Source organism: Antennarius striatus, chromosome 6, assembly GCF_040054535.1.
Source record: "Antennarius striatus isolate MH-2024 chromosome 6, ASM4005453v1, whole genome shotgun sequence".
NCBI classification, from domain to species: Eukaryota; Metazoa; Chordata; class Actinopteri; order Lophiiformes; family Antennariidae; genus Antennarius; species Antennarius striatus.
The window spans coordinates 12,239,494-12,262,919 of NC_090781.1; the positions used below are offsets into that span (position 1 = coordinate 12,239,494).

Sequence of the window (23,426 nt, forward strand, 5' to 3'; positions counted from 1 at the left end):
TCCCCAGGGACAACATGCCCCTGAAGGCCTCCTTCTGCAGTCGGACGGCTTCCCTGACCACCGGGCTCCACCACGGTGTTACAGGGTTACCGCCCCTTGAGGCACCCAAGACCTTGAGACCACAGCCAACTCACCACCAGGTGGTGATCAGTTGACAGCTCTGCCCCTCTCTTCACCCGAGTGTCCAAAACACACGGTCAAAGGTCAGATGATACGATCACAAGATCAATCATTGACCTACAAACCCAGGGTATTCTGGTACCAGGTATACTTATGAGCATCCTTGTTTTCGAACATGGTGTTAGTTATAAACAATCAGTGACTAGTGCATGTAACTGGGATGAAAGTTTGATATGGTTAAAATGGTTATTTTATGTTTATTATTAATATATCACAGTCCGTTAGGTTCCCACATTAGTGTGGAACTTCTTGTCATATGATGTTATGAAAATCAGGCATTCACCTGTGGGGCTGCGGGTGGCCAATGGCGTCACCCGCAATAAAAAGCCGTGAGAAGACAGCATTTTGGGTGTGCCGCTGGAGCGAGAGAGCAGGAATTGCCTAGAGCTGCCAATGTATGGATTAACCTTATTAGCCGCAGGCTAACGTTTTTTATGATCAGAGTTTAAAGGATACATAAAAGTGAAAAGAAGTACGTGGAGGAGATACTTCGGACAACAACCCGCACCGGGAGCGATAAATTGGTCGCATTGTTATTGGACATTTTTATGGATTTGGTCGGAGTGCCGGTGAGGACTCGACCAAATGGATGGCGAGCTAGGACTCTGACTTGAACTGAGACAACCGTTGTGGAAAACCTCACCTGGTCTGGTAGGAGGCTCTAGAAGCTGGTCCCCCACCTCACTTTCGGTCACACCCACACACACTCACACGCACGACGTTGCTGCTGGACAAATTACAGCTTGGATGTTGTAAACTGGATTATTTTGGACAATTACAGTGTGTTGATAAAGTAAATATTATGTGTGGTTTTACCTGATTTGGAATGTCGTGATGTCTCAAGAATGTTAAGTGTACTTTACTTTAGTTAGTTTATTTTTCCTTCTGCAGATTGTAAATATTGGGGTTCACTGTATATGTATTTATTTTCACAAATTAATACAAGGTACTGTTTGCATTTAAAGTACTGTGTATGTGTGGTTCATTGTACCATTACCTCCAAGAGCCGAATCTGGCTTCTGATTGATCTCGTCCAAACGCTGATATCTTTTAAATAATGTAGCCGGGGAACTTGCTACATAAGTGGCGAGCTAGCCAGGAGGGAGTGGTACAGTGTTCTTCATACTATTGTTTCTCTTTAACAATATTCGGCTTTACCGATTTATTTCAAAATGGAGGTTTTTGACATGCTTTCTATTAAAATACCAAATGCTGTGGTAATAGATGGGATTAGTAGGGATGATTAAGAAGAAGTGGGGCAGTTTTTTAGAACGATATGGACCAATTAACAGGGCAGTTTTTTGACTCTCCTGAGTCTGAGTTCCATGGGATGTGGGTGGTAGAGTACGTGTCAGGGTCTGTTTTGCACACAGATGTCCAACAACATAACACCGCTTGGGTTTAGATCAGATAAGCCATTCCTCCCAATCACGCCCCTCCAAGTGTCTCCATCATTGCCGACGTGTGCATTGAAGTTTCCCAGGAGAACAATGGAGTCCCTGCAGGGATCCCATCAAGGACCCCAAGAAGGCCGAATACTCTGAACTGATATTTGGTGTGTATGCACAAATAACGGTCAGTTTTCCCTCCCACAGCCTTAAGGCGTAGGAAAGCGACCCTCCCATCCACCGGGGTAAACTACAACACAGCGGTGCTCAGCCGGGGGCTTGTGAGTATCCCCACACCCGCCCTGCGCCTCACGCCTGACGCAACTCCGGAGTAAAACAAGGTCCAACCCCTATCCAGGAGTTTGGATTCAGAACCGAGGCTATGCGTGGAGGCAAGCCCCACCAGATCCAACTGGTAACACTCCACCACCAACACAAGCTCTGGCTCCTTCCCTGCCAGTGAGGTGACATTCCACGTCCCCAAAGCCAGCTTTTGCCGCCCGGGTCTGGTCCGTCGTGACCCCCTGTCGTCACTGCCACCCATATGGCAGCGCACCCGACCCCATCGGTCTGCCCTGCGGGTGGTGGGTCCGCAGGGGTGGGAAGAGTCCAAGTTGCCTTTTCGGGCTGAGCCTGGCCGGGCACCATGGCACACCCGGCCACCAGGCGCTCGATGACGGGCCCTCCGTCCAGGCCTGGCTCAAATTTTTCCCTTTTCCACTTTTCATGGGATCTTCTGAAACCATTCTTTGTCTGGCCCTCCACCTGAGACCTATTTGCCTTGGGTGACCCTACCAGGAGTACAGGACACAAAGGCACACAAACCTCTCCACCACAATAAGGTAATGGTTCCTTGGAGAGGTTAATTAATTAATACATTAATATATCATTACACCATTAATATATCTCAAATATAATCTGTCGCTTGTCAGAGAAACAGCATAAAAGAAGTGTTGATAGATTTATTACCAAGACTTCTGTCAGAAAAAAATATCTAATTCAATGCAAAATTATTGAAATAAAACTTAAATAATAACAATAAATTAAGTCAACATGTGAAGGATCAAGTCTTCTTCTTCGTCGTCGTTCCGGTTTGTCCCGCTAGGGGTCGCAAACACACTTAAGTATTAAAATTACTTTTCCCTCACCATCCTAGTCGAACAAAACTGGCGTTACAAGGTAGAGCGCTTGGCCAGCCTTGGTGCCGCGGTGTATGATGGGAGATGTGTGATCAGGTAAGCTCCTCGCCTGAGTGAAGCCAGAAGACACGCGGACTTCAAACGGCAAAGACCGGAAGTTAAGACTCTGCCTTCAGAATAAAAACACTATTCGTGTTACTGAGCTGTTCATCGAGTTCTTGAACAATAGATTTGGTTTTTATTTTGTATTTCACAGATAATTTTTTTCTTTTTTGTGCTGTGCTATAGTTCCCTGTTGTTTCTATTAAACTGTAGGATAAACTTCCTCATTACACAAATTTCTTTTTATGCCACTTGTCATATATTTTATTACCTCAAAAAAGGATATGAACTCATTTAGATCATAAATGATTGCTCTCAGTTAAGTTCATGCATTTTCTGGGGTTGACAACTGCAAGAACTTTAAATACTTTATTGAGGACATGTCCAGCATCCCAACAGCATGCTGTATTTACCCTGAATATAAAATATCATTTTGATGGGACATGCACACAAACAGTTCCTTTGATACAAATCCTACGTTTTTGAATTGTCCATTCATCCATTTTCAATACTGTTTACTGTCCCAGGTCAGGGGGAGCTGGAGTCTATCCCAGTGAGTTAGGGTACACTCTGGGCGCGACGCCAGTGCACTGCTGAGTCTCACATAGACAGTCACGCACACACACACTCACTCCTACGGGCAGTTTGGGACCAGTCAATTCGCAAGTAGCGCATGTTTTTGGAGGTAGGAGGAAGCCAGAGAACCTGGAGAGAACCCACGTTGCATGGAGAACATGTAAACTCCGGACCGGGAACCACCCTGCTGTGCAGCGACAGTTTTAAAGTTGTTTGCAGTGTGCCCTCGTTCTTTGCTATTAAACCACCTTCTATCTGTATTACCTTTTCCCACACTATTATCGATTGTTTAAAACACTTTTGTGTCTCACGGAAGTCCGAGACTCACGGAACAGAGCGCACTTCCGTATGCCATCAGCCAATAGAATGCGCATACGGTATAACGTGACTGCCTAGCAAAAATCCGCGATGAGGTGAAGTCGCAAGCTTTTATCCGCAAATGAGCGAGGGCGCACTGTACTTCTAAAATTAAACCACTTCCAATACGACATGTCAGGCGCATGCGCGTAAACGACGTTTATGTTGAAGGCGTAAACCGGAAGCGAACCCGCTCCTGATGACCCGCCTCCTGCTTGATGCTAATGACTATGATGACAGGGGGAGTCGAGGAAGCAGCAGGTGGCTTATTTGAACCTTTAATTTATACCTTATCACCTTTCTATCATTCAAGATACTCACAGACACCATTAGCGGAAATGTTCTACTGTATTTAATAAGTTCCAATTTCCAAAAAATATAAAATTGAGTCAGAGTGGACAAAAGGAGCAAACCGCGGCGCCGCAGCCTGGAATTAGCAGGTGGGATATAAATAAGTTGTTGTGTCTCCGTGTGTGTCTGTTTGGACAATCGTTAACAAACACGGAAACATTCGCGTTCTGCAGCAGTAGGTGTGAATTCTACCGGCCAAGAAGCAAGAAACGTCTCCTATCGTGTCCGGGTCGCCATTACATCTGTTGACAGGTTAGCTGTAGGTTCAAATTTACATTAAAATCCATCGTTCCTGACGCGCTGGAGGCAGGCCTGTAGGCTCCTCCCACAGTAAACAAACTACCCGCATTGTTTACAGAATTTAAACACAACGCCGTCTGTTTAGTTTGGTGTTTTTGTGATAATGGATTAAAATTGAGTTCCATATTTATATGTGTTCATTATTATATTATTATGCATGTTATTTTGTGAGATTGAATTCAGTGTCTCCAAATGATTAGGATTATATCTGCTATACATGTACAGTAATCTCTGTGTTTACGTCTCTCAGACTGGAAGAGGAAAAATTAAACCATGATCTGTTTGCATTCAGTGAAGATGATGATAACAATTTGGTCTTCATTATCGCTGCAGCTCACTTGCCTGGTTTTGTTGAATTCTGGTGCCTTTGACAGATGTTATAGCTTTGACCGTCTTTCTGTCCTCATTTATAATCAGTGAAATAAATTTTCAGCCAGCCTGTGAGGCAGGTGATGATCCATAAACGCCTTTAATCCAGTTTGATTTAATCTTTTTGGTCTAATCCACACACATTCTCCTCTGTTCTCTCCTATTGGTCTCATCTACTCTCAAAATCCTCCGTTTTGACCTTCTATCTCATTTTATGGGACACAAGTGAACCATCGCACAATACTATTTATAAAGTGCTGTGTTGGTTTTCCCATCTCAGTTGTTGTGCGATGAACAACCTCGGCGTCGGACCAATGTTGTCAGCGGAGGAGATTCTGTGCAACACGCAGCAGGTGATTGCTGGGCTGGAGGCGCTGAGAGGAGAGAACCGCAGCCTCCTGGAGAGCCTCCAGGGGCCGTTGGGGGGCCCGGTGGTGTGGGAGAGCGATAGCGTGGAGCAGCAGAAGCGCAGCATCATCCACCAGTCTCTGGAGAGCATCGAGCTGGGCCTGAGTGAGGCACAGGTACCAAAAACCTGCCCAGCAGACCTGTGTTTCTGCTGTGTGTTTTTAAATAAAGCAGTAGTAGTATTAGCTGTTCCACATACACCTATTTATCGTATGTGGAGTTGTTCCTCTGGGTCACGCTTCACTCATCTCCCCAGGTGATGATGGCGCTATCGGCTCACCTGAGTTCACTGGAGGGGGAGAAACAGAAGCTGCGAGCTCAGGTGAATATTTACAGGACATGTTAGAATGACAGACGAGTGCTGGAGGAGATTCTATCATTTCATGTCACTTGAAGTTCATCAAACGACTAATCCCTCCCTTCTTCTTTTTCTTCTTCATCCCTACTACTCTCCTACACTCCTGGTCTATGCCATCACTCTCCTCGTTTTTTACATCAAACGTCTCCTTCCTCAGGTCCGTCGCCTCTGTCAGGAGAACCAGTGGTTGAGGGATGAGCTGGCTGGAGCTCAGCAGCGGCTGCAGGACCGGGAGCAGGAGGTCGTCACCCTGGAGGAGCAGAACAAACACCTGCAGTTCATGTCCTCCATACGCAAGTACGACATGGAGGAGCCTCAGCAGGTGAGAAGACGCCTGTCTGTACACAAACACAAGTATTTGCGTGTGTGTTTGTTCAGAAAGTTTTCTCTGATAGCGTCACCAGTAAAGTTGGTGTTTATGTAACAATGACTGAAATGTGGAAAAACCACTAAGCTGCACAAGTTACTTCATATTCCTTCTTCACCATGTTTTATCTTCTCCATGTGTTAATTCAAAGAAACTTAATTTGGGTTTTTGCAGATCATTATATGTCTGATTCCACACGTTACAGCATCAGCATGTGACTCAGCCTACGTCCAGTCAGATTTCATTGTCCTCTCTACCTCAAGCTTCACTCACATCACAAAGATTCATCAATAGCTACAAAAAAGAGCTTTTGGGTGTCCTGGACTCCTGATGTGGTCGATGAATGTTGGGAAGAGTTAGACTTTTAAAGTTAAAAGAAGAACTCATTGTACATATATAATATATGAACCTATTCTTCATAAGTAGATTTGATGGCAGAGACTGGTGCGCTAATTTCACGTATTTGACTGATGTTTTCAGTCATCCCAGTTAACAGAATGTTAGCATTTGGTGGCTTCAGATCTGACCTCATTCTGTGGTTCTCCTGTGTTGACATGTCTGTGTTCACACAGCAGCAGGCAAGTTTGGGATATTATTAGAGGAGTAAACAGTACAGCAAATTATTGGTAAACTGAACTTTCATAGCGAATCTGAATCCAGAGTGAGTGTTACCTCCATGTAATGCTCTATTTATGGCAATAATGTCGTGTATTTTATTGCTAACCAGTACTAGCAGCCACAGCTCAATATTTACTCTGGTGGCTGTGGGCTGAAAGTTTCGTCATAGTCTGGACTTGTGTTTCTGGTCTGATCAGTCTCCCAAAATGTGTGTGTGTGGGAGGGGGGGGTGTCAAGGTGGCCCTAACCCTAACTTGACCCAGGTACAGTGAATAATTCTGAACTTTGACCTCTCCTGTCTGAGCCGTCTAGGATGCTAAAACACACGGATAAACTGTAGGACTGAGGCATCAAAGTGTTTTTGAGGAAAGAAAGGAGAATGGGTTTTGTATTTAAATAAGCTTCTTTGGTAAGTGCAAGCATTTTATTTATTTACTCTTTCATATTTAAAAGAGACTTGTTTCATTATATCGCCTTGACTGCTGGAAAATAGCCTCTTTTAAACATGATAGAGGTCATACAACATCTACTAGTGTGTTCATTAGTCTGAATTTCATTTCTCTAGCTGTGGTGTCATAAATGATGGTCTTAGTCGGTTTTGTTCTGTGACGTAGTTGTGTGACGTCTGTAAAGGTGTGGCCGCGGGTTCTTCTGTGCCAGTGTCAATAAAAGGAGTAGGGCTGGTTTTTGGGATGGTTTTTGTCCCATTTAAGAGAAGATATAAACACCTCAGTCCTGAACGCTACGTTGGTGGCAGCAGTGGGAACCACTTACAGTATTATGAGATGTATTTATACAAGTTTGATTTAGTAGGACATCACTGAAGGCCTAGTTGTAAAATGCACGGCCCGCCACTGGTTACATGGATGATCTAAACGGCACTTTTGTGTTTGTTTCTCTTCTCAGGACGACAAATCCTCCACCAAAGAGTCTTTGGATGATCTGTTTCCTGCTGAGGATGAGGAGCAGTCACAGAGTGAGTCTCTACTGTGGTTTACAACCATGTATCACACACTTTAATGCCTCTGTAAGGGATTCATAGCCTGTTTATTGTTATCATGAAATAACTGTCACTTCAAACAAAGGAAAGACAAATTATTGTAGCCTGATCAGAATAAATTATTGTAATCTCCTGTCATTCATCTAAAGCTGTTCTTTAAAAGCAGGAAAATTATTGATGTTAATCCAACCAGACAATTTTTTTCATGGCATCTTAATCTCATCTACAGCATCATTGACCGCTCATATGAAGTTGGTGTGTATTTGTATTTGTTTGTTGCTGCTCAGTGACTCAGCCTCATCACAGCAGCGCTGCAGCAGCAGCTCAGCAGGGCGGCTACGAAATTCCTGCTCGCCTGCGAACGCTCCACAACCTGGTCATCCAGTACGCATCGCAGGGGAGGTATGAGGTGGCTGTCCCGCTCTGCAAACAGGTGATTGTTCACAAAAGAAAAATGATGACGCTTTACACCGGCGGCCTCATTCCCAAAAACATCGCCTGTTGCAGCAAATCAAGTCAGATACATTTATAACAAGACAGTCAAAGACTGTAACGTCCCACGACACCCCTGAATTCAACATTTTACCCTGACCTACACATTTTTGTGCCTCTGGCTTCCTGAAAATGTTGCTTTTTGTTTTGTGATTATATGTCATCAGGTTTCAGAGATGTGTACCTGAAATGGTGTGCAGTGCGCCATTGTTCCTCGCGGTTAATGTGTTCCAGGAACCACACGCGATTAACAAATTCCGCGATAGAATGACAAACTATTTATCTTATTATCTACAGTAATTTAAATGTTTATGAACCCTCCCCATACTTTTATTGAGCTACCTTCTATCTGTATTACCTTTTCCCACACTCTTATCGACTGTTTAAAGCACTGTGTGTCTAATGGAAGTCCGAGACTCACAGAATGCAGCACACTTCCTGATACTGTCAGCCAATAGAATGTGCGTTCGGTATCACATGACTGGCTATCAAAAATCCACGATGAGTACAAAAGTTGAAATTTGACTTTGACCTTGTTTTGTCAAGGTCATCATCTCATTTTCATCCTGTTTTTGTTTCATCTTTCTATCTGCAACAGTTGTGAAGATATTTGGTGGACGGATGACAGAACGAACACTGACAATTACAATACATCACCGCTTCACGGGATGTAAAAACAGATATCACCAAGTGGCCTCACGGTCTATAGAGCACCATTCTATCCTCAAACTATTGATTTAGATGAGAGGATCCCCACCCCCAGGACAATTGTTATGAGCAGAGCAACAGTCACGACGGCAAAATTTTGGACTTTATTTGGAGAATAAGATCCAGTAGGATGTTGTCAAGATAATAAAGATTTGTGTTTGGTTCTTGTTCTTGAGGTTTCCTTACCTTTAAATGTCTCCTGTTTGTCTCGATAGGCTTTGGAGGACCTGGAGAAGTCGTCAGGACACACACATCCAGACGTAGCCACCATGCTGAATATCCTGGCGCTGGTGTACAGGTGAGGCCGTGGGGTGTTAATTCAACACCATTTAGAGAAACATTCTCTGGTTCTCTGTCATCGTCTGAATCCAGAGTCAGTCATCAATGATCTGTGAGATCTTTTTCCCTCCAGAGACCAGAACAAATACAAAGAAGCAGCCAACCTGCTGAACGACGCACTGGAGATCAGGGAGAAGACTCTAGGAATGGACCATCCGGCGGTGAGTTATTGTCCCTGGAATAAACACGCTGCAGGCCAGGACACGTCATAATAAGACGTAAAGCCTGTAGTCCGGAATAAATTATGTGTGTGTCATTTCATTTACTTTCACAACAGATTTTAGAATCAAAATCGGCGTTAGTGGCCCAGTCTGTTCACACAAACAGGGAATTGGACTTTTAACTTGAAACTTTGCTCACAATCTACAACATTTTAAGAATGTCAAGTAAAAAATAATAGAATAAAATCAAAACCTACAAAAGATAAAATTGACTCTCATTTTGTAGCAATGAGCGATGTCTGACTACATTGATTGTGAAGTTAGGTATGTTATGTTTTTGTGCTCATACAGGTGGCGGCAACACTCAACAACCTGGCGGTGCTTTATGGGAAAAGAGGAAAATACAAGGAAGCAGAGCCGCTGTGTAAAAGAGCTCTGGAGATCAGAGAGAAAGTGAGACAATCATTTATTACTCGGCAAGGACGAGCAGCGTTCATACAACTCCTGTCTCAGTGTCTATGTCTTCTACCTCTCACCCACACACAACCCTGAATGAACGATTCATTCTGAAAAACACTGTGTTTTGTGTCTGGATGCTTGTCAGGTTCTGGGTATGGCGCACCCAGATGTGGCCAAGCAGCTGAACAACCTGGCTCTGCTGTGTCAGAACCAGGGGAAGTACCAGGAGGTGGAGCGCTACTACGAACGCGCGCTCCACATCTACCAGAGCAATCTGGGCCCAGACGACGCCAACGTGGCCAAAACCAAGAACAACCTGGTGAGAGGATCCACTTCTGATCTGTCGAACCACATCATCACATTATTATCACGGTTTACAAACAGAATCCGATTGTTTTTCATTCATATGTCCAAAGTATGGATTCCTGAACAAGCTGGTGGGGCTCGTTTCATGGTTGTGTTTCAGGCATCGTGTTATCTGAAGCAGGGGAAGTACCGACAGGCTGAAGCTCTCTACAAAGAGATCCTAACCAGGGCTCATGAAAAAGAGTTTGGATCTGTGGAAGGTAGAAAACAACAGCTTTGAATGCATCATTGTAGTTTATTATCCATAGATTTGTTCAAAGGAAATGTTAGATTTGTTTTTACGTTTTTGACACAATGGATGGTCATGTGACCTGTGGACTAACACATTTCTGTGTAGAGGTAGAATAAAGGCTTAAAGAGAGACTGATGCACTTTAGTCCAGCCACTACTAAAAACTGTTGAATAAAAGTGTTTGCTTGAGCATAATAATAATAAAGATAATAAAACATATAGATTAAACATAACAGTAAAAAGTCATTCATCAAGTTGATGAATAGATGTAGATTAACGTTCTAGTACTGGAGAGAGTTAAAGGAAGCTGTTGGTGTTCGATTGGATTGTTGTTTCTTTAGATGATAATATGCACTTCTCGAGAACGCGATAGAAGAAGCAACAGCCAGTCAGAAGACGTTGTCTTGTCCTATGCTAGTTCGTTAGCATTTCATCTGTGCTTGCAGGTGAGGGCCGGCCCACCTGGTCGGGGGCGGAGCTCAGCAGCTCTGGACAGGAAGGACTCGGTAGCCTCAAGCGCAGCGGCTCCTTCACCAAACTCAGAGAGTCGATCCGCAGAAGCAGCGAGAAACTCGTTTGCAAGTTGAGGGGAGTCGGAATGGAGGAAACAACCCCGAGGAATGCTGGGTAATGTTCTGTTGCTAAGGCATTAGCGGATCCTTACATCTTCAGGAAAGGTCATGGGTGCATTTAAAATGGATCTTTGTAGATGAAACACTGATTATACAAATTTAAATTTAAAAACACAACAAATTGAGACTGATGACCTTAAACCAGTGCTGAAGTGAATTTTCCCAGCAGCCCTTTCTTTCTGCATCAGTTAACCTCAACAGGTCAGCTTGTCAAGTGATTTAAAAAAGACTTCCTGTCCTGTCTTTAGGATGAAGAGGGCGAACTCTCTGAATGTGTTGAACGTGGGATCCAGAGAGAGACAGGACAGCACTCAGGTGAGGAGGCTGTTCTGACAGGTTCTGACAGGAAGTTAAGCTTCTGACAGGTTCTCTTGGTTTTGGTCATTTACTGATCAACATTAGTTCGTCCCTCAGAAACGACTCGTGAACGTCATTTAATCGTTTCCTTCTGTTCTGTCCTTCAGTCGAGCCGACTGACAGATACTCGAGGTCTGAGCTCCAGCACACAGAACCTGACGAGACGAGGGTCGCTCAGTGGAACCAGCTAACAAACACACACACACAAACACACATACCTTTATCTAGTGACCACTTCACACTGGTTACACTGATCGCTCGAATCAAACATCCAACACCAAAGTGAATTCCCAACTTTTAGCTCAAGATGTAATGATAATTTTTATTGTTGTTATAAGTACATTATCAGGCGTGTGATTTATCAATCATGTAAAAAAATAATTGTGACAGTTGTGGGAATATGACATTTAAGGTTTGGTGATGACAGGTGTTTGTAAAAATTAATGAGAGACTTTGGTCACATATCATCAACATTGCACTACTGTCCTTCCCTCCTGTCTTCTAAAACTAATACATTTCCCAGATTATAAAGTTAACAGAAACTCTATAAATAGAAAGAAAAGGGATTTTTATGGAAATCTAATTCTTGAAGTTACACCAGCTTTGGTGCTGTAACAAGTATTTCTATCTCAGTTTTTATAAGCTGCAGGTTAGAAGTGAATCTCATGTACTGAGACAGGAACCACGACTTTGATCTTTTTTAACTGTTACTTGAGGAGTAAAGGGATGTGAAATGGTTTACAGATAGATTCTCCCAAGTGTTACCACACCATGTGCTTTATGGAGCAGAGCTGAGCTCTTATTCTGAAACACACAGGTTTATTGCAGTCGTTCTGCACCAGCTTCATCATTCCATATAAGAATAAAGACCAGCTAATGTTTGTGTTTGTGCTGCATCATCACATCATCAATCCAGGAGTGGTCAGCTGTCAGCCGTATGCTGAGCTCCAGCCCTCTGTCAGAGGTTCAGTTCCTCTTTGCGCTCACACTTCCTCTCCTGCATTTCCTGTCACCTCTTCCACTGCAAAAAACACACAAAAAACTTTAACACTAAACTATGAATTGGGAATAATGGGTCAGGCCTGTTGATCTTAATCCAGAGTTCAGCATCACGACAAAGGCTTTCTTTTGGTCTTGCGTGATCACTATGGTAACACCTAACCTGGTCTGGAGGAAGTATTGTTAAGAAAACAATCTGTTGTACTGATTGATCAAAAAAAACTTCAGAGGAATTTCCCGTTTCTGTGTTAACGGTGTCACCAAAGAACAGCATTAATCACGTCCCAAAGGTTTCAGAACATTCCAATATTCACGATTTTAACAGTCAACTCATCAAATAAAACTGTTGGGAAGTGTCTAAATACCTAAAGTTCATGTGTGCCTGAGTCTGCGTTGCTTTTATTTGGCCTTAGATGGAAGTTTGGGTTTGATTCAGCCCTCACTCGTCCTGAATAACACAAATATCATAAACTGAACATGAAGCAAACATACAACAGTGAATATTGGATTTATAATCATTTAAATTAATGCATGTTGACTGCAAGTAACCAGATGTTTAGGATGCATCCCCTTATTTAGGTCAGTTTTTTTGTCACGTAACAATAGTAGTAACTGAACAGAGCATGAATGATGAAAGAAGCTATAAGTACATCTACTTAATGTTACTTCTGTGCTGTTCAGTGAAACATAATAAAGAGTAAACTCTTATTTTAATGTAAGGATCCTCATGTTCATTTATCAAACGTCAGGTTTGCTGACATCACTGCACAACAAAACATTTCTATTAATGTTGACCAACAAAATGCTTAGAGCATCATTTATGTAGGAAAAGACTCAGGAATGTTTTCCAGGGCATAAACTTGACTTTATTTAACGTGTTTCTTGATTCCACTGTTTGTAAATTATTCTGTGTTTCTTTTTTTTCCTGGAAGAACTAACAATTGTGGTTCTGATGTCATTGGTCACTGTTTGTTGTAAAGTACACTTTTAGTTACCATAGCAACTATAAGAGTGAGTCAAATACTTGTAATAACTTTAAAAAGATGTAGAAAGTCAACTGTTTGTCTCTGTTGTTTATTCTGTTTAAGATTATTTGAATTTCATATTTGTAAACTTCACCTGAAATAAATTATATCACTAACAGATTAGTTCAGCTGTAGTCTGAAAATATTTATTTCACACTTAACTGTCAACTTCAATGTACGTAGGTTTGTGTTTTTTATGTAATTATTCTCTCTACTTTTTTTTTTTTTTAAATAAATGACAGATTAAAAACAACTTCCCAACACAAGTAAATACAAACATTTATATTCCAACTTGCTGGTTGTAAAACAGATCAATAAGCATTCAGTAGAAAACGGGACAATGTACAGCTGCAGTAACAAAGGAAATGGTCATCTGTATGACAGACGTGAAATAAACAGATGCTACAACCAAACACTGAACATCATTTGTGTGACTTTTTTGTACAAATCTTGTCAGGTTTGAAACAAAAAACCAATAATCTTCTAAGTAATGTTCAAACAGTAAACTCTTGTGGATTTAAGTAAAAGTTGGTTACTGTTCTCTGAAGTACCATCTGTCTAATCCCACATGAGTTCCACAGAACTCTACTGTCACAGTTTGTGTTCTAATCCCCAAACGTGACTGAGGTCTAATGGCTGCCGACCTCATCACGGGTGTTGCCATGGTGACGACATCAGACGGCATTTACTGCCTTCAGGTCTGATGAGCGATCCGAGTGATTTTCTGCAGCATCTCCTCCGACTGCAGCTGCTCCAGGGTCAACAGAGACAGACCCAGCTGGTCCTCCTGCAGGCACAGGTCAGAGGTCATCCACAGACAAGGGGAATATACAGTAGTCACATGACTTTGTCCCCCACCATAGAATTATAAAACATCGTTCCCTTGAGAGAAAGCAGCAGAGCCAGTATCTGTTTTGTGAAGCAGAGGTTTTAATGGTGCTGCTTGACGCTCCTCTCATACCTGTCTGAAAGGCTGAGCCATCTGCCGCAGGAAGTGCTTAGACAGCTGGACGGTCTCGTCCACTGTCAGGTTCAGGCTGCCGTCTGTGATGTGCTCCTGGATCCAGCGGGGAAGCTTCCCACGTTTGTCCGCTCGAGCGTAACGCTGCGGACATGAGACGCAGATCGTTAGCGGATCTGATCTACAGTCAGCGTAACAATCAGCTCCAAGCGAGACTGGAACCAACCAGAGTCAGACTGGACAGAAACATCTCATACCTTGTCAGCAAAAATCATGAGTCCATAATCGGTCTTGCCTCTGATGGCTCTGCCCACACACTGGGCTGCGTGACGCATGGCGTCAAACGTCAGGAAGTCATTCTCTCGGATCTGAAAATTATCCCGAAGGTATTCCAGACGAGCCTGAAACAGCCAGACAAAGAAAAACAATGTTCATGACTGCTTCTTGCATTTCAGGTTTTGTTAATATCAACAGCTGAACCAAAAGAGAGCGAGTGAGTGTGTGATTCCAGTCACAGTGCTGGTTCTGACCTTTAGGATACGACTCTGCGTGTAGACATAAGGAACTCCAAACATGATGACGGCTCGGCCAAAATGGTGCACTGAAGAGAAACAGGACAGAACTTTTTATGTTATGTTGAAAACCACACAACTTCTAGCAAAACATTCGGTATTTGGTCTTTTCCAGTCGGCTCACAAACACGCAACATCCTGAGCATTTACCAAAATCGATGCCTTCAGACACTTTTCCCCTGGCCACAGATAACAGGATGGCTCCTCTGCCGTTCTCACAGGCCTGAGGAGCAGCGAAAGGTCAAAGGTCAGGGACTTAGCAGCAGGAGGCTGAAATATAACCACTTATTTGCTTTTCCTTCTTGGAAGCATTGTCAATGCTAAAAGGAACAAGTGCTTCATTTGTTTTTGCCAGCTTGGTCAGAAGGCAAACCGAGGGGTGTCTCTGACCTCCTGGTATTTCTCCAGAGCCATGCTCGTCTCTGCAGCGTCTGGAGTCTCGATGAAGATCAGCTTGTTTCTCTGGATGTTCTCCAAGATACCCTGAAAAAAACATCCACATTTAACATTAACTCAAATACGGTTAAATCAGTGTGTGTGTGTGTGTGTGTGTGTGTGTGTGTGTGTGTGTGTGAGTGTGTCTGTTTGTCCACACACTGACCTGTTCATACCAAGACGCCACAATGTTCTCCATGTAGACGTAACTTGTGAAAAACGCTACGATGCCATCTGGAACAATGGCCGACATCTCTAGGAGCAGGTTCCCATAGTTACGAATCACAGCTGGAAAAAAGAAAATAATACAAGGTAATTTTTAATTACAGTCGAACAAACAATCTGGTGCTATGCTATTTCATGATGTGATGTTTTCACAAATACAAAAACAATTTACTCCGTGCCAAAATTCAACAAAACGCTTTAAGGAGCCGGTCTCATCCTGCGACGCTGCCTGTGGGTCATCAGATATTTCTACTCACCAAAGTCTTCTCTGGTCTCGAACTTGGAGCTCAGGGCCACCTGATCGTTGCCCCGGCCAACGATCTATGTGATACAGAGGAGAACATACTCAGACACAAGTCAGCAGCAGAACCTTCAGGAGGATCAGAGAATCAGTGACAGATCTAGTCTTTCACCAGCTCCATTACTCGTCTTTCAAACCTGCTGAGTCGCCACACTGAGTGTTAATGTGTGTAGTTACACACCAGAGGACAGAGGCAGGTCCGAGCTAGCGTCATGGTGAAGGATGCCATGGTAACCGGGCGGAAGTCGAGGATTCTGGGATAGATGTCCAGTGGAGAGAGAGTCTAAAAAAAGAGCAGGTGTTCGCTAATCACTAAATAATTCCTTTTCAAAAATGTTGAACCCTGTGCATAAGACGGTGGAAAGATAAGAAATCATAATTAAATAAATATAAGTAATGCAAATCTTGGCAGTTAATGCGTTCCAGGAACCACACGCAATTAGGGAATCCATGATCGAGATTGCGATCTATTTTATTATTTACGGTAATTTAAATGTTTATGAACCCTCCCCATACTGTTATTTAGCCACCTTGTATCTGCATTACCTTTTCCCACACTCTTATCGACTACTTAAAGCAATTTTGTGTCTCACGGAAGTCCGAGACTCACGGAACCGAGTGCACTTCCAGATGCCATCAGCCAATAGAATGCATATACGGTATCACGTGACTGCCTACCAAAAATATGCAATGAGGTGAAGTCACAAGCTCTGATGTGCTAATGCGCACTGTACAGTAATCCCTTGAAGTATCACTGTATACATAAAATGATAATAAAATAATGAATTAAATTAATGAAATAGAAACTGTATACAGTCAGTGTTGAAGCAATAAGGAAACATTGTAAACTGAACTACAGACTGAAGAGATGAGCAGAGAAGAAAGTGACCGACTCACCCCTGAGGTGATGACAACTGACTGAAACCTCTGGAACACAGGTTTGATGGCGATAGACGGATCCATGCAGCTGAGACAGGAAGAAAAGACAAAACACATGTCAGAAAATCACCTTTTTCTCCTGCTCTGTGATCAACCAGCTGGAGCTTCACTCCATCAGAAATGCATAAAGATAGAGGGAAATGTGAACTAATGTCTGATGAGAACGTCTGAGAATGAAGCTCCTCCTCCAGTTAGAGTGGCTGAACAGGATCGAGAACCAAACACCACGAGTTTATATTTCCATTGATCTTCCACACCTGAAATGCAGCACAGGGTTGGCGATTGTTGGAGTTCTGTCCTCAAAGGGCTCGATGATGATGGTGAAACCTTCACAGAGAAGAAGGTCAAGTTCCTCATAGAGACAAAAAGTAAACATACAAATATACAGAAGGTATCAAGAACTAAATATGCCTCAAATCATAATGCTTCTACAGTTCCCTCAGACGGACGGGTACCTTGGCTGTAGGTGCTGACCAGCGTGGCAAAGTTAGAGATGAGTGTAACAGCTGAGAAGTCTGTGATGTCTGCGATCTCCAGGGTTCGCAGTAACGACTGCAGTCGCTCTGCACAAAACCTGGAGAAAAGAAACAGAAAGTGTTTACAAAGGACTGTCTGCAGACACAGATTATGTAGTAACCATAGAAACAATAAAACGTAAAGATTCTGCAGATCAATGCTCATTAAACAGAGTAAAGTCAGTCGACAAAAGAAAGCAGCTGTTTATAATCCATCAAGGAAGTCAACAAGACAATTTGTTTGTTGAAGTCAGAGGGTTCTGGCGCCGGGGTGGAGGAGATACCAGGTGATCAGTGTTTACAGAAGGCAGGAAGACGGGACCAACCTGCGACCCTGGATGTTTGTGTCCCCAGAATTTCAAAATGTGGTAGACAAAAACACAATCACAACAAGAGCAAAGTCTGAGTCACAGTCAGAACAAAGGAAATGATGACTTGAGGGGCACAACGCTGCCTGAATCTTGTCTGACTGGACAAAGAAGACAGAAAATGAAGCTAGAGGAAGCGAAAGCGTTGCTGGTGCAGACACCGACCTGAGAGGCTTGCGGTCAATGCAGACCTTGTCAAAGATGTCCTTGAGGAACTGGGGGGTGCTCTCCTGTACCACGTGTTGAACCCTCAGACGGGACTTCAGATACTCCAAGAACCGCCTAAGGAATCCAACAAAGTGCTCCGCAGTGCGAATGGTGCCGGGGACCGCCTCTGGAAGGAAAGAAAGGAGAGTTCAAGCTCTGAGGAACTGGTTTTCAATGGAAAGATGAAGGTAAAAAAATAATAATAATAAGGAATGAATTTAGGGTGTTTTTTCCAGCCCCCCCCCCCCCCCCCTCTTGAAGGCCCTACCTTGAAGAATTTCATCCGGTAACACAGGGTTAGAGAGGTAGACGTCCGTTTCCCTGGCAATACTGGCTTCCTTCAACCCATCCACCAATCGCCTGTATTCCTCCTTCAGTTTTGCAGCATCTGTCTCCTTTATCCTGTCCGACAGCAGGGGGGTCGGGGGTCAGTGGAGAGACTCGGGGACATTAAGACCAAACCAGGCTGATCAGGTTCTCACTTGTGAATGGTGTTCTGAAGTGTGTCCACGTTGCTCTGACAGCGGTCAAGTGTTCGTCTGGTGATGTTCACACTCATGGAGTCGATGCACACGTTATCTGAGGAGGGCGGAGGAGAAACAGGAGGAAAAGGAGGGTGATAAACATTAAAATGACACTCACTCCCCAGAGTCTAATTCCAGATATCATCTCAGAGAGTAAGTCCTTATGTTCTGTTCGACATCTGTGCTGACCTATATTATGGGCCTCATCAAACACTACTACAGATTTCTTCGCCAGTTCTTTGGACACCAGATCAGCAATCTTGGGGTCCAGCAGGTAATGGTAGCTATACACCACAATGTTGGCATGTAGGATCTGAGAGGAAATGACCAAAGCAGAGGGGAAACAGGACAAAAGAAGATTCATGACCATTAAACAGTTTACAGTATCATGACATTAACAAGTACAGTGGTACCTCTACTTATGAATGTCTCCTCTTACAAAAATTTCTACTTACAAAATTTCTCAGCAGTACAATATTGCCTCTAGTATTGAAAGAAATTTTGACTTACGTAAGGTAAAAATACAGTATCGGCTGATACTCGCAGCTCCCACAGGTTCCTGTGGGAGCTGCTCTGCCATTGGCTATTACCTAGTATCTTCCTGGCATCCCATTGGCTTAAGAGGGACCTTTGTGGAGCTAGATCGGTGTTTATACAGGGTCCTCGTCATTCGGCTCTCGACCCGTGAGGTGTTCTGATAGTTTTGCGCAAATAAACTGTATTAACTTTTAGAGTATTCGCTATGGACCCCAAGAAAGTGACGGAGAAAAAAGGAAAAGAAAATACGAAGAAAAGAGGTTTTTTTGTCCATACAAACAAAGCAAGAGATAATAGAAAAGCACAAAAAAGGGATGCATTTGGTTGATCTCGCCAAAGAATATGGCCGTAATGCATCTACAATCTACATCTACAATCGCAAAGTTATTAAAACAAAAGGAAGTTTAAGGAGTTTAAGGCATCGCGTGGCTGGTTGGAGAAGTTCAGGAGGAGGATTGGAATTCACTCTGTTGTTCAGCATGGTGAGATAGGAGCGTATGAACCAAAGAGGGTAAAAAACAATGAGGACAGCAGTTAAAAGGTAAATGACCATCATTTTTATTCTTTACTCTATTCTTTGTTTTTTACATTATGCACAACTCTCATTTACTGTATAATAATCTAATCGTAACATGTATTTGTTACATGTTTTGATGGATTTTTATGCTTTATAAAACATTTATATTGGAATTTTGGGGGGCTTGGAACGGATTAGGGCATTTGCATGGAAAATGCGTCTCTATTTACGTAATCTTCTACTTATGTAATTTCTTCCAGAACCAATTAATTTCGTAAGTAGAGATACCACTGTAAATCTCATCTATCTGTCAAGAGCAGCAACCTGCTGGATACTCACAACAACCTTGTTTACTACTTCTTGATTTGATTTTGATTACTGAGACAGTGTTCATGTTAAGGTTTCATGTCTGCAGCGGTGAAACATACCGAATAGCGAGCAAGGTAGTAAGGACACCAGCCCTTCCTCCTGCCAAAGTCTTTCAGGTCATCTAGGTTGTAGATGCCAGCAGGAAGGGGCACCTGTCGGCCGACTGCATCGAACTCCTGCACACGACAAGAACAAGAGAGGATAATAGAAATAAACAATAAAGGAAAAAGCAGAAAATTCTTATTTCTGAAACTAGAAAGTGCAAGAAGCAATGCTTTTGACTTTATACTCAAAATATGATTCAGATTTTATTTTTTAAACATGGCTCTGCAGTGCACTGGTGTCACACTCAGAAGTGTCCCCTGCCTCTCATCCATAAGTCAGCTGGGATAGGCTCCAGATACCACCATCACCCACAAAAGTGGAGAAGAAGATGGAGAGAGTGTGAGCAGGACTCAAACTTGACTGAGGCTTCTTTACTTTGGGGGAAGCACATCTGTCTTATAATTACAAATTTTAGTGAGTTTTTACCTGAAGTTGGTAACAAAAAACATTGATATATTATATTTTACCTCATAGAAGCGACACACAGGCAGGTTGGGGTTACTGTGGCGCTGTGCACGGACGTAAGAGGCGGTCAGGCTGTGACACTTCCCATCAACCTCCTTCCCAAAGCGCAGAGCGCTCACCTGGAAGCAGAGGATCCATGTTAAGGTCAAAGACAAGAATTTACACAGAGTTTGGTCCAGTGTAAAAATCTTAAAACTGCTCTATGAGATTTAAATGCCCATGACAGTGTGGTGATGCTCTGCTCGTTTGTCTGTGTGGTCCTGATTTATCCTGGATGGCGGCTGTCCTACCTCTGGGTGAATGCAGAGGTTTTTCCTGGAGGAAAGGGCCAGAGCCAAGAAGTTGTTGCTTTCTCCTGTTTGCTTGGAATAAAACTCCATGAGCTTCCGTAGTTCCTCCACAACCTACTCACAGGACAGAACAAATACACCAAGCTCTGATTATTTACCACGCAATTTCTTAATAGTTTACTTATTTTTTCAAGGTGTTTTATTTTTTTGATGCCATCTTTAAAAAAAATGTTTAGCATTATAATATTGTATGATGTAACTCACCTTTTCAATCTCGGGAACTGTTCTGGAGCAATATATTAGCTTGGTCACTTCCAAAGGGAAGGTCTGTGAGAGAAGGACAGACCTGACATATCGGTATTTTCATGTAGCATCGGTTGACATGAAGCCAATGCATTGTGACTCCAGCACAATTTTAAAACACAAACACAATTAACTCACCTTCTGATAAGCAACAATGAGAGACAAAAGAGAGATGGTCTTCCCAGTTCCTGATGGCATCTCCAGGACTCCGTGACCCTGGACAGCAAAGCGCACACACACAGTTACTTCAGAGCAGCTGCCGTCAGAAAAATAAAACTAATGACAATTCAAACCACACAATAGACTTTTGTGTTCAAAATTACAATTCATATAATTCTTTATTTCTCTGAATTACAAAAAAGAAATAAGACCATAATTTTGGATTCTGAACCCTGTGGAAGAAAATAACAATAATAAACAACAACTATAAGCACATAAAAGAATACTGAAATTGTGATAATATTGGCAGATAAAAAGCATGAACACATAATTTAACCACAACTATTAGACAAATAATTGTTTCTCTATGACAAAGAGTTTGCAAATACACACATTAAATCAGTGAATAGCACCTACACAAACAACAGGGTATAACAACAAGCTACTCCTTGCTGTTTTCAATTCTTGCACACATCCAGACAATAAAATGAGAAACAAACACAAACCTTTGCATCCAGTGTCCTCTTCAGCTCCAGCATGTATGAGTACTGCTCAGGGTAAATGTAGTCATATGGAAAATACACCAACAGGCCATCGATGTTGAGCCTACATGATAAAGAAAAGCAGTCACTAAACGCATGCTACAGCTACAACTGAGGCAGAACATGTGGTTAATTCGAGGCGTTTTACACAAAACGCCTCGAATTTCTTAATTTTAAGTTCGATCTAAGAACTCAGGCAACAGACTGATCGATTACCTTTAAATGATAACACAGTGTCTGCTTGGTTTCAGGTTTATTTAGCTAAATAGGGGCTAACATTCGTATGGTTAAACTTACATCAAGCTAACAAATATAATACAAAATGTTCACATTCTTGTTGTTTTCCGTGTCAAGAAAATCACTCACTTCATTTTGTGAAGATGTAACGCAGCGGCTCCTCTCTGCTCCTCGTCACTTTCCCTGTTTGATAATTGTCATTGATAACTTTGTTGTCAGACCGGATGTTGAATTTCACCAGGCGGAAGTCAGGAGTGACGCTTCTGCTTCTTCTTCTACGTTTTGTGGATGGATTTACGGAAGAATTACCTGAATTAAACTTCAGCACCTTTTTTTTTTAAATGTATGGAATAACCGTATTTATCAGCGAGTGACTGATATGTTGATATGTTTCCTTTGTGGATAATTTGCTATTAAAATTCTATCTTTACTATATGTAAAGGTTTTACTCTGAACGCCCCAACCGGAAGTGAGGGGATTATGTCACGTCGGATTGAACGATTATTGGACAATTATCTAAAGTCGTTTTTGCACTTTTTTTACTTAAAAAAAGCCATTGATTGAAACTGCGTGCCGTGACACACTTAACGGAATGATTTTTGTGTTTTTAAAAAATATCTTCAGTTTTATTTTTAATTCTTTTTATTTGCTTTTTCCGTGACGGTTCATTCTAGCATGGATAAGCACTATGCAATAAAGTTGAAAATAAGCAGTCCAGTTGAAGTTGCTGTCTACAGCCACTGTGGCCTCTGGATGGTCGCTGGAAAACACACCAATCCCCCCGAACATTTATGATTGAGACAAGTAAAAGTGATATGATGATTGTGTGAATGTTACTTTTAATCTTTTTAAAATATACAGTACAGTATTAGTTTTTTAACCATTACATTTTGACAGGGCCCTGTAATAAAACTGACGATTTATCCATGGTGTACCCGGCCTCCGCCCTTAGTCAGCTGGGAACGACTCCAGTGACCCGCATCGGGATAAGTAGCTCAAGATGAGACTTGTTACTGATTGTTCAAGAAAACTGAATGGATGAATGAAATGAATGAATGAATGAAATGAATGACTGAAAGCTCTTTAGGCAGTTTCCCTTTGAGTTGTTTTGCAGTTCCCAATTATGACCGCAGGAGGGCGGTAGAACCTAAATACATTAATTGATGCACGCAGACGTACAGTATAAGTAAAACGTGTTCATTAGTTAGGAATTGTTAAATCTCGCTTCAAAGCGGTGATGTATTGTAATTGTCAATATCCATCCGCTCATCCGTTAGTCCACCAAATATCTTCGCAACCGTTGCAAATACAAAGATGAAACAAAAATCACATTACTCTTGACCTTAGGAAACCTAGGTCAAGGTCAAATTTCAATTTATGTACTCAGGAACCAGATAAGATAGAAAGACGAAGGAGAAGGCCAGTGTGAGTAAGACCCTAGATCAACGCTATGCTTTGATCAATGCCAGTAGGTCAGAGCACTAGCTTTAATCTTTGACCTATGAAAGTAGGTCAGGGTAAAATTTTGAATTCAGGGATGTTGCAGTCTGTGACTGCCTTGTCTTGCTTTGCT

General features: G+C 42.5%; 2 protein-coding genes across 3 annotated transcripts; one reads left to right on the forward strand and one right to left on the reverse strand.

Moving 5' to 3' along the window:
* The first annotated feature begins 3,983 nt into the window (after positions 1-3,983).
* Positions 3,984-11,500, forward strand: klc3 (kinesin light chain 3). The gene is made up of 14 exons (XM_068317332.1): positions 3,984-4,182; positions 5,043-5,286; positions 5,427-5,492; positions 5,686-5,850; positions 7,420-7,489; positions 7,801-7,946; positions 8,929-9,011; positions 9,126-9,213; positions 9,565-9,666; positions 9,818-9,991; positions 10,139-10,238; positions 10,716-10,896; positions 11,150-11,216; positions 11,366-11,500. The coding sequence occupies exons 2-14, from the start codon at positions 5,053-5,055 to the stop codon at positions 11,447-11,449; spliced, it is 1,560 nt and encodes a 519-aa protein (XP_068173433.1). The 5' UTR covers positions 3,984-4,182; positions 5,043-5,052; the 3' UTR covers positions 11,450-11,500.
* On the reverse strand, positions 11,479-22,091 carry ercc2 (excision repair cross-complementation group 2). Of its 2 annotated transcripts, XR_011035565.1 has the most exons (24): positions 21,983-22,091; positions 21,581-21,680; positions 21,054-21,131; positions 20,877-20,939; positions 20,613-20,726; positions 20,325-20,441; positions 19,812-19,928; positions 18,519-18,642; positions 18,288-18,384; positions 18,074-18,207; positions 17,764-17,932; positions 17,171-17,289; positions 16,973-17,042; positions 16,674-16,743; positions 15,958-16,059; positions 15,733-15,796; positions 15,417-15,538; positions 15,206-15,298; positions 14,966-15,038; positions 14,774-14,844; positions 14,501-14,644; positions 14,244-14,387; positions 13,927-14,069; positions 11,479-12,279 (listed from the first exon to the last, which is right to left on the reverse strand). XR_011035565.1 is itself a non-coding variant. In XM_068317331.1 (23 exons), the coding sequence occupies exons 1-23, from the start codon at positions 21,985-21,987 to the stop codon at positions 13,977-13,979; spliced, it is 2,283 nt and encodes a 760-aa protein (XP_068173432.1). In that variant the 5' UTR covers positions 21,988-22,091; the 3' UTR covers positions 11,480-13,976. The 2 variants fall into 2 exon arrangements, 1 of the variants encoding a protein (XP_068173432.1); XM_068317331.1 differs by having other exon boundaries at positions 11,480-14,069.
* Between the last annotated feature and the right edge of the window lie 1,335 nt (positions 22,092-23,426).

Coding starts and splice junctions, on each gene's coding strand:
- klc3 (XM_068317332.1), top strand. CDS start 5,053: ATGAACAACCTCGGCGTCGGACCAATGTTGTCAGCGGAGGAGATTCTG. Junction 9,667..9,817: donor CTCTGGAGATCAGAGAGAAA/GTGAGACAATCA, acceptor GATGCTTGTCAG/GTTCTGGGTATGGCGCACCC. Junction 10,897..11,149: donor ACAACCCCGAGGAATGCTGG/GTAATGTTCTGT, acceptor TCCTGTCTTTAG/GATGAAGAGGGCGAACTCTC.
- ercc2 (XM_068317331.1), bottom strand. Junction 15,539..15,732: donor CGAGACCAGAGAAGACTTTG/GTGAGTAGAAAT, acceptor TCTTTTTTCCAG/CTGTGATTCGTAACTATGGG. Junction 14,070..14,243: donor TGGCTCAGCCTTTCAGACAG/GTATGAGAGGAG, acceptor CTGTGCCTGCAG/GAGGACCAGCTGGGTCTGTC.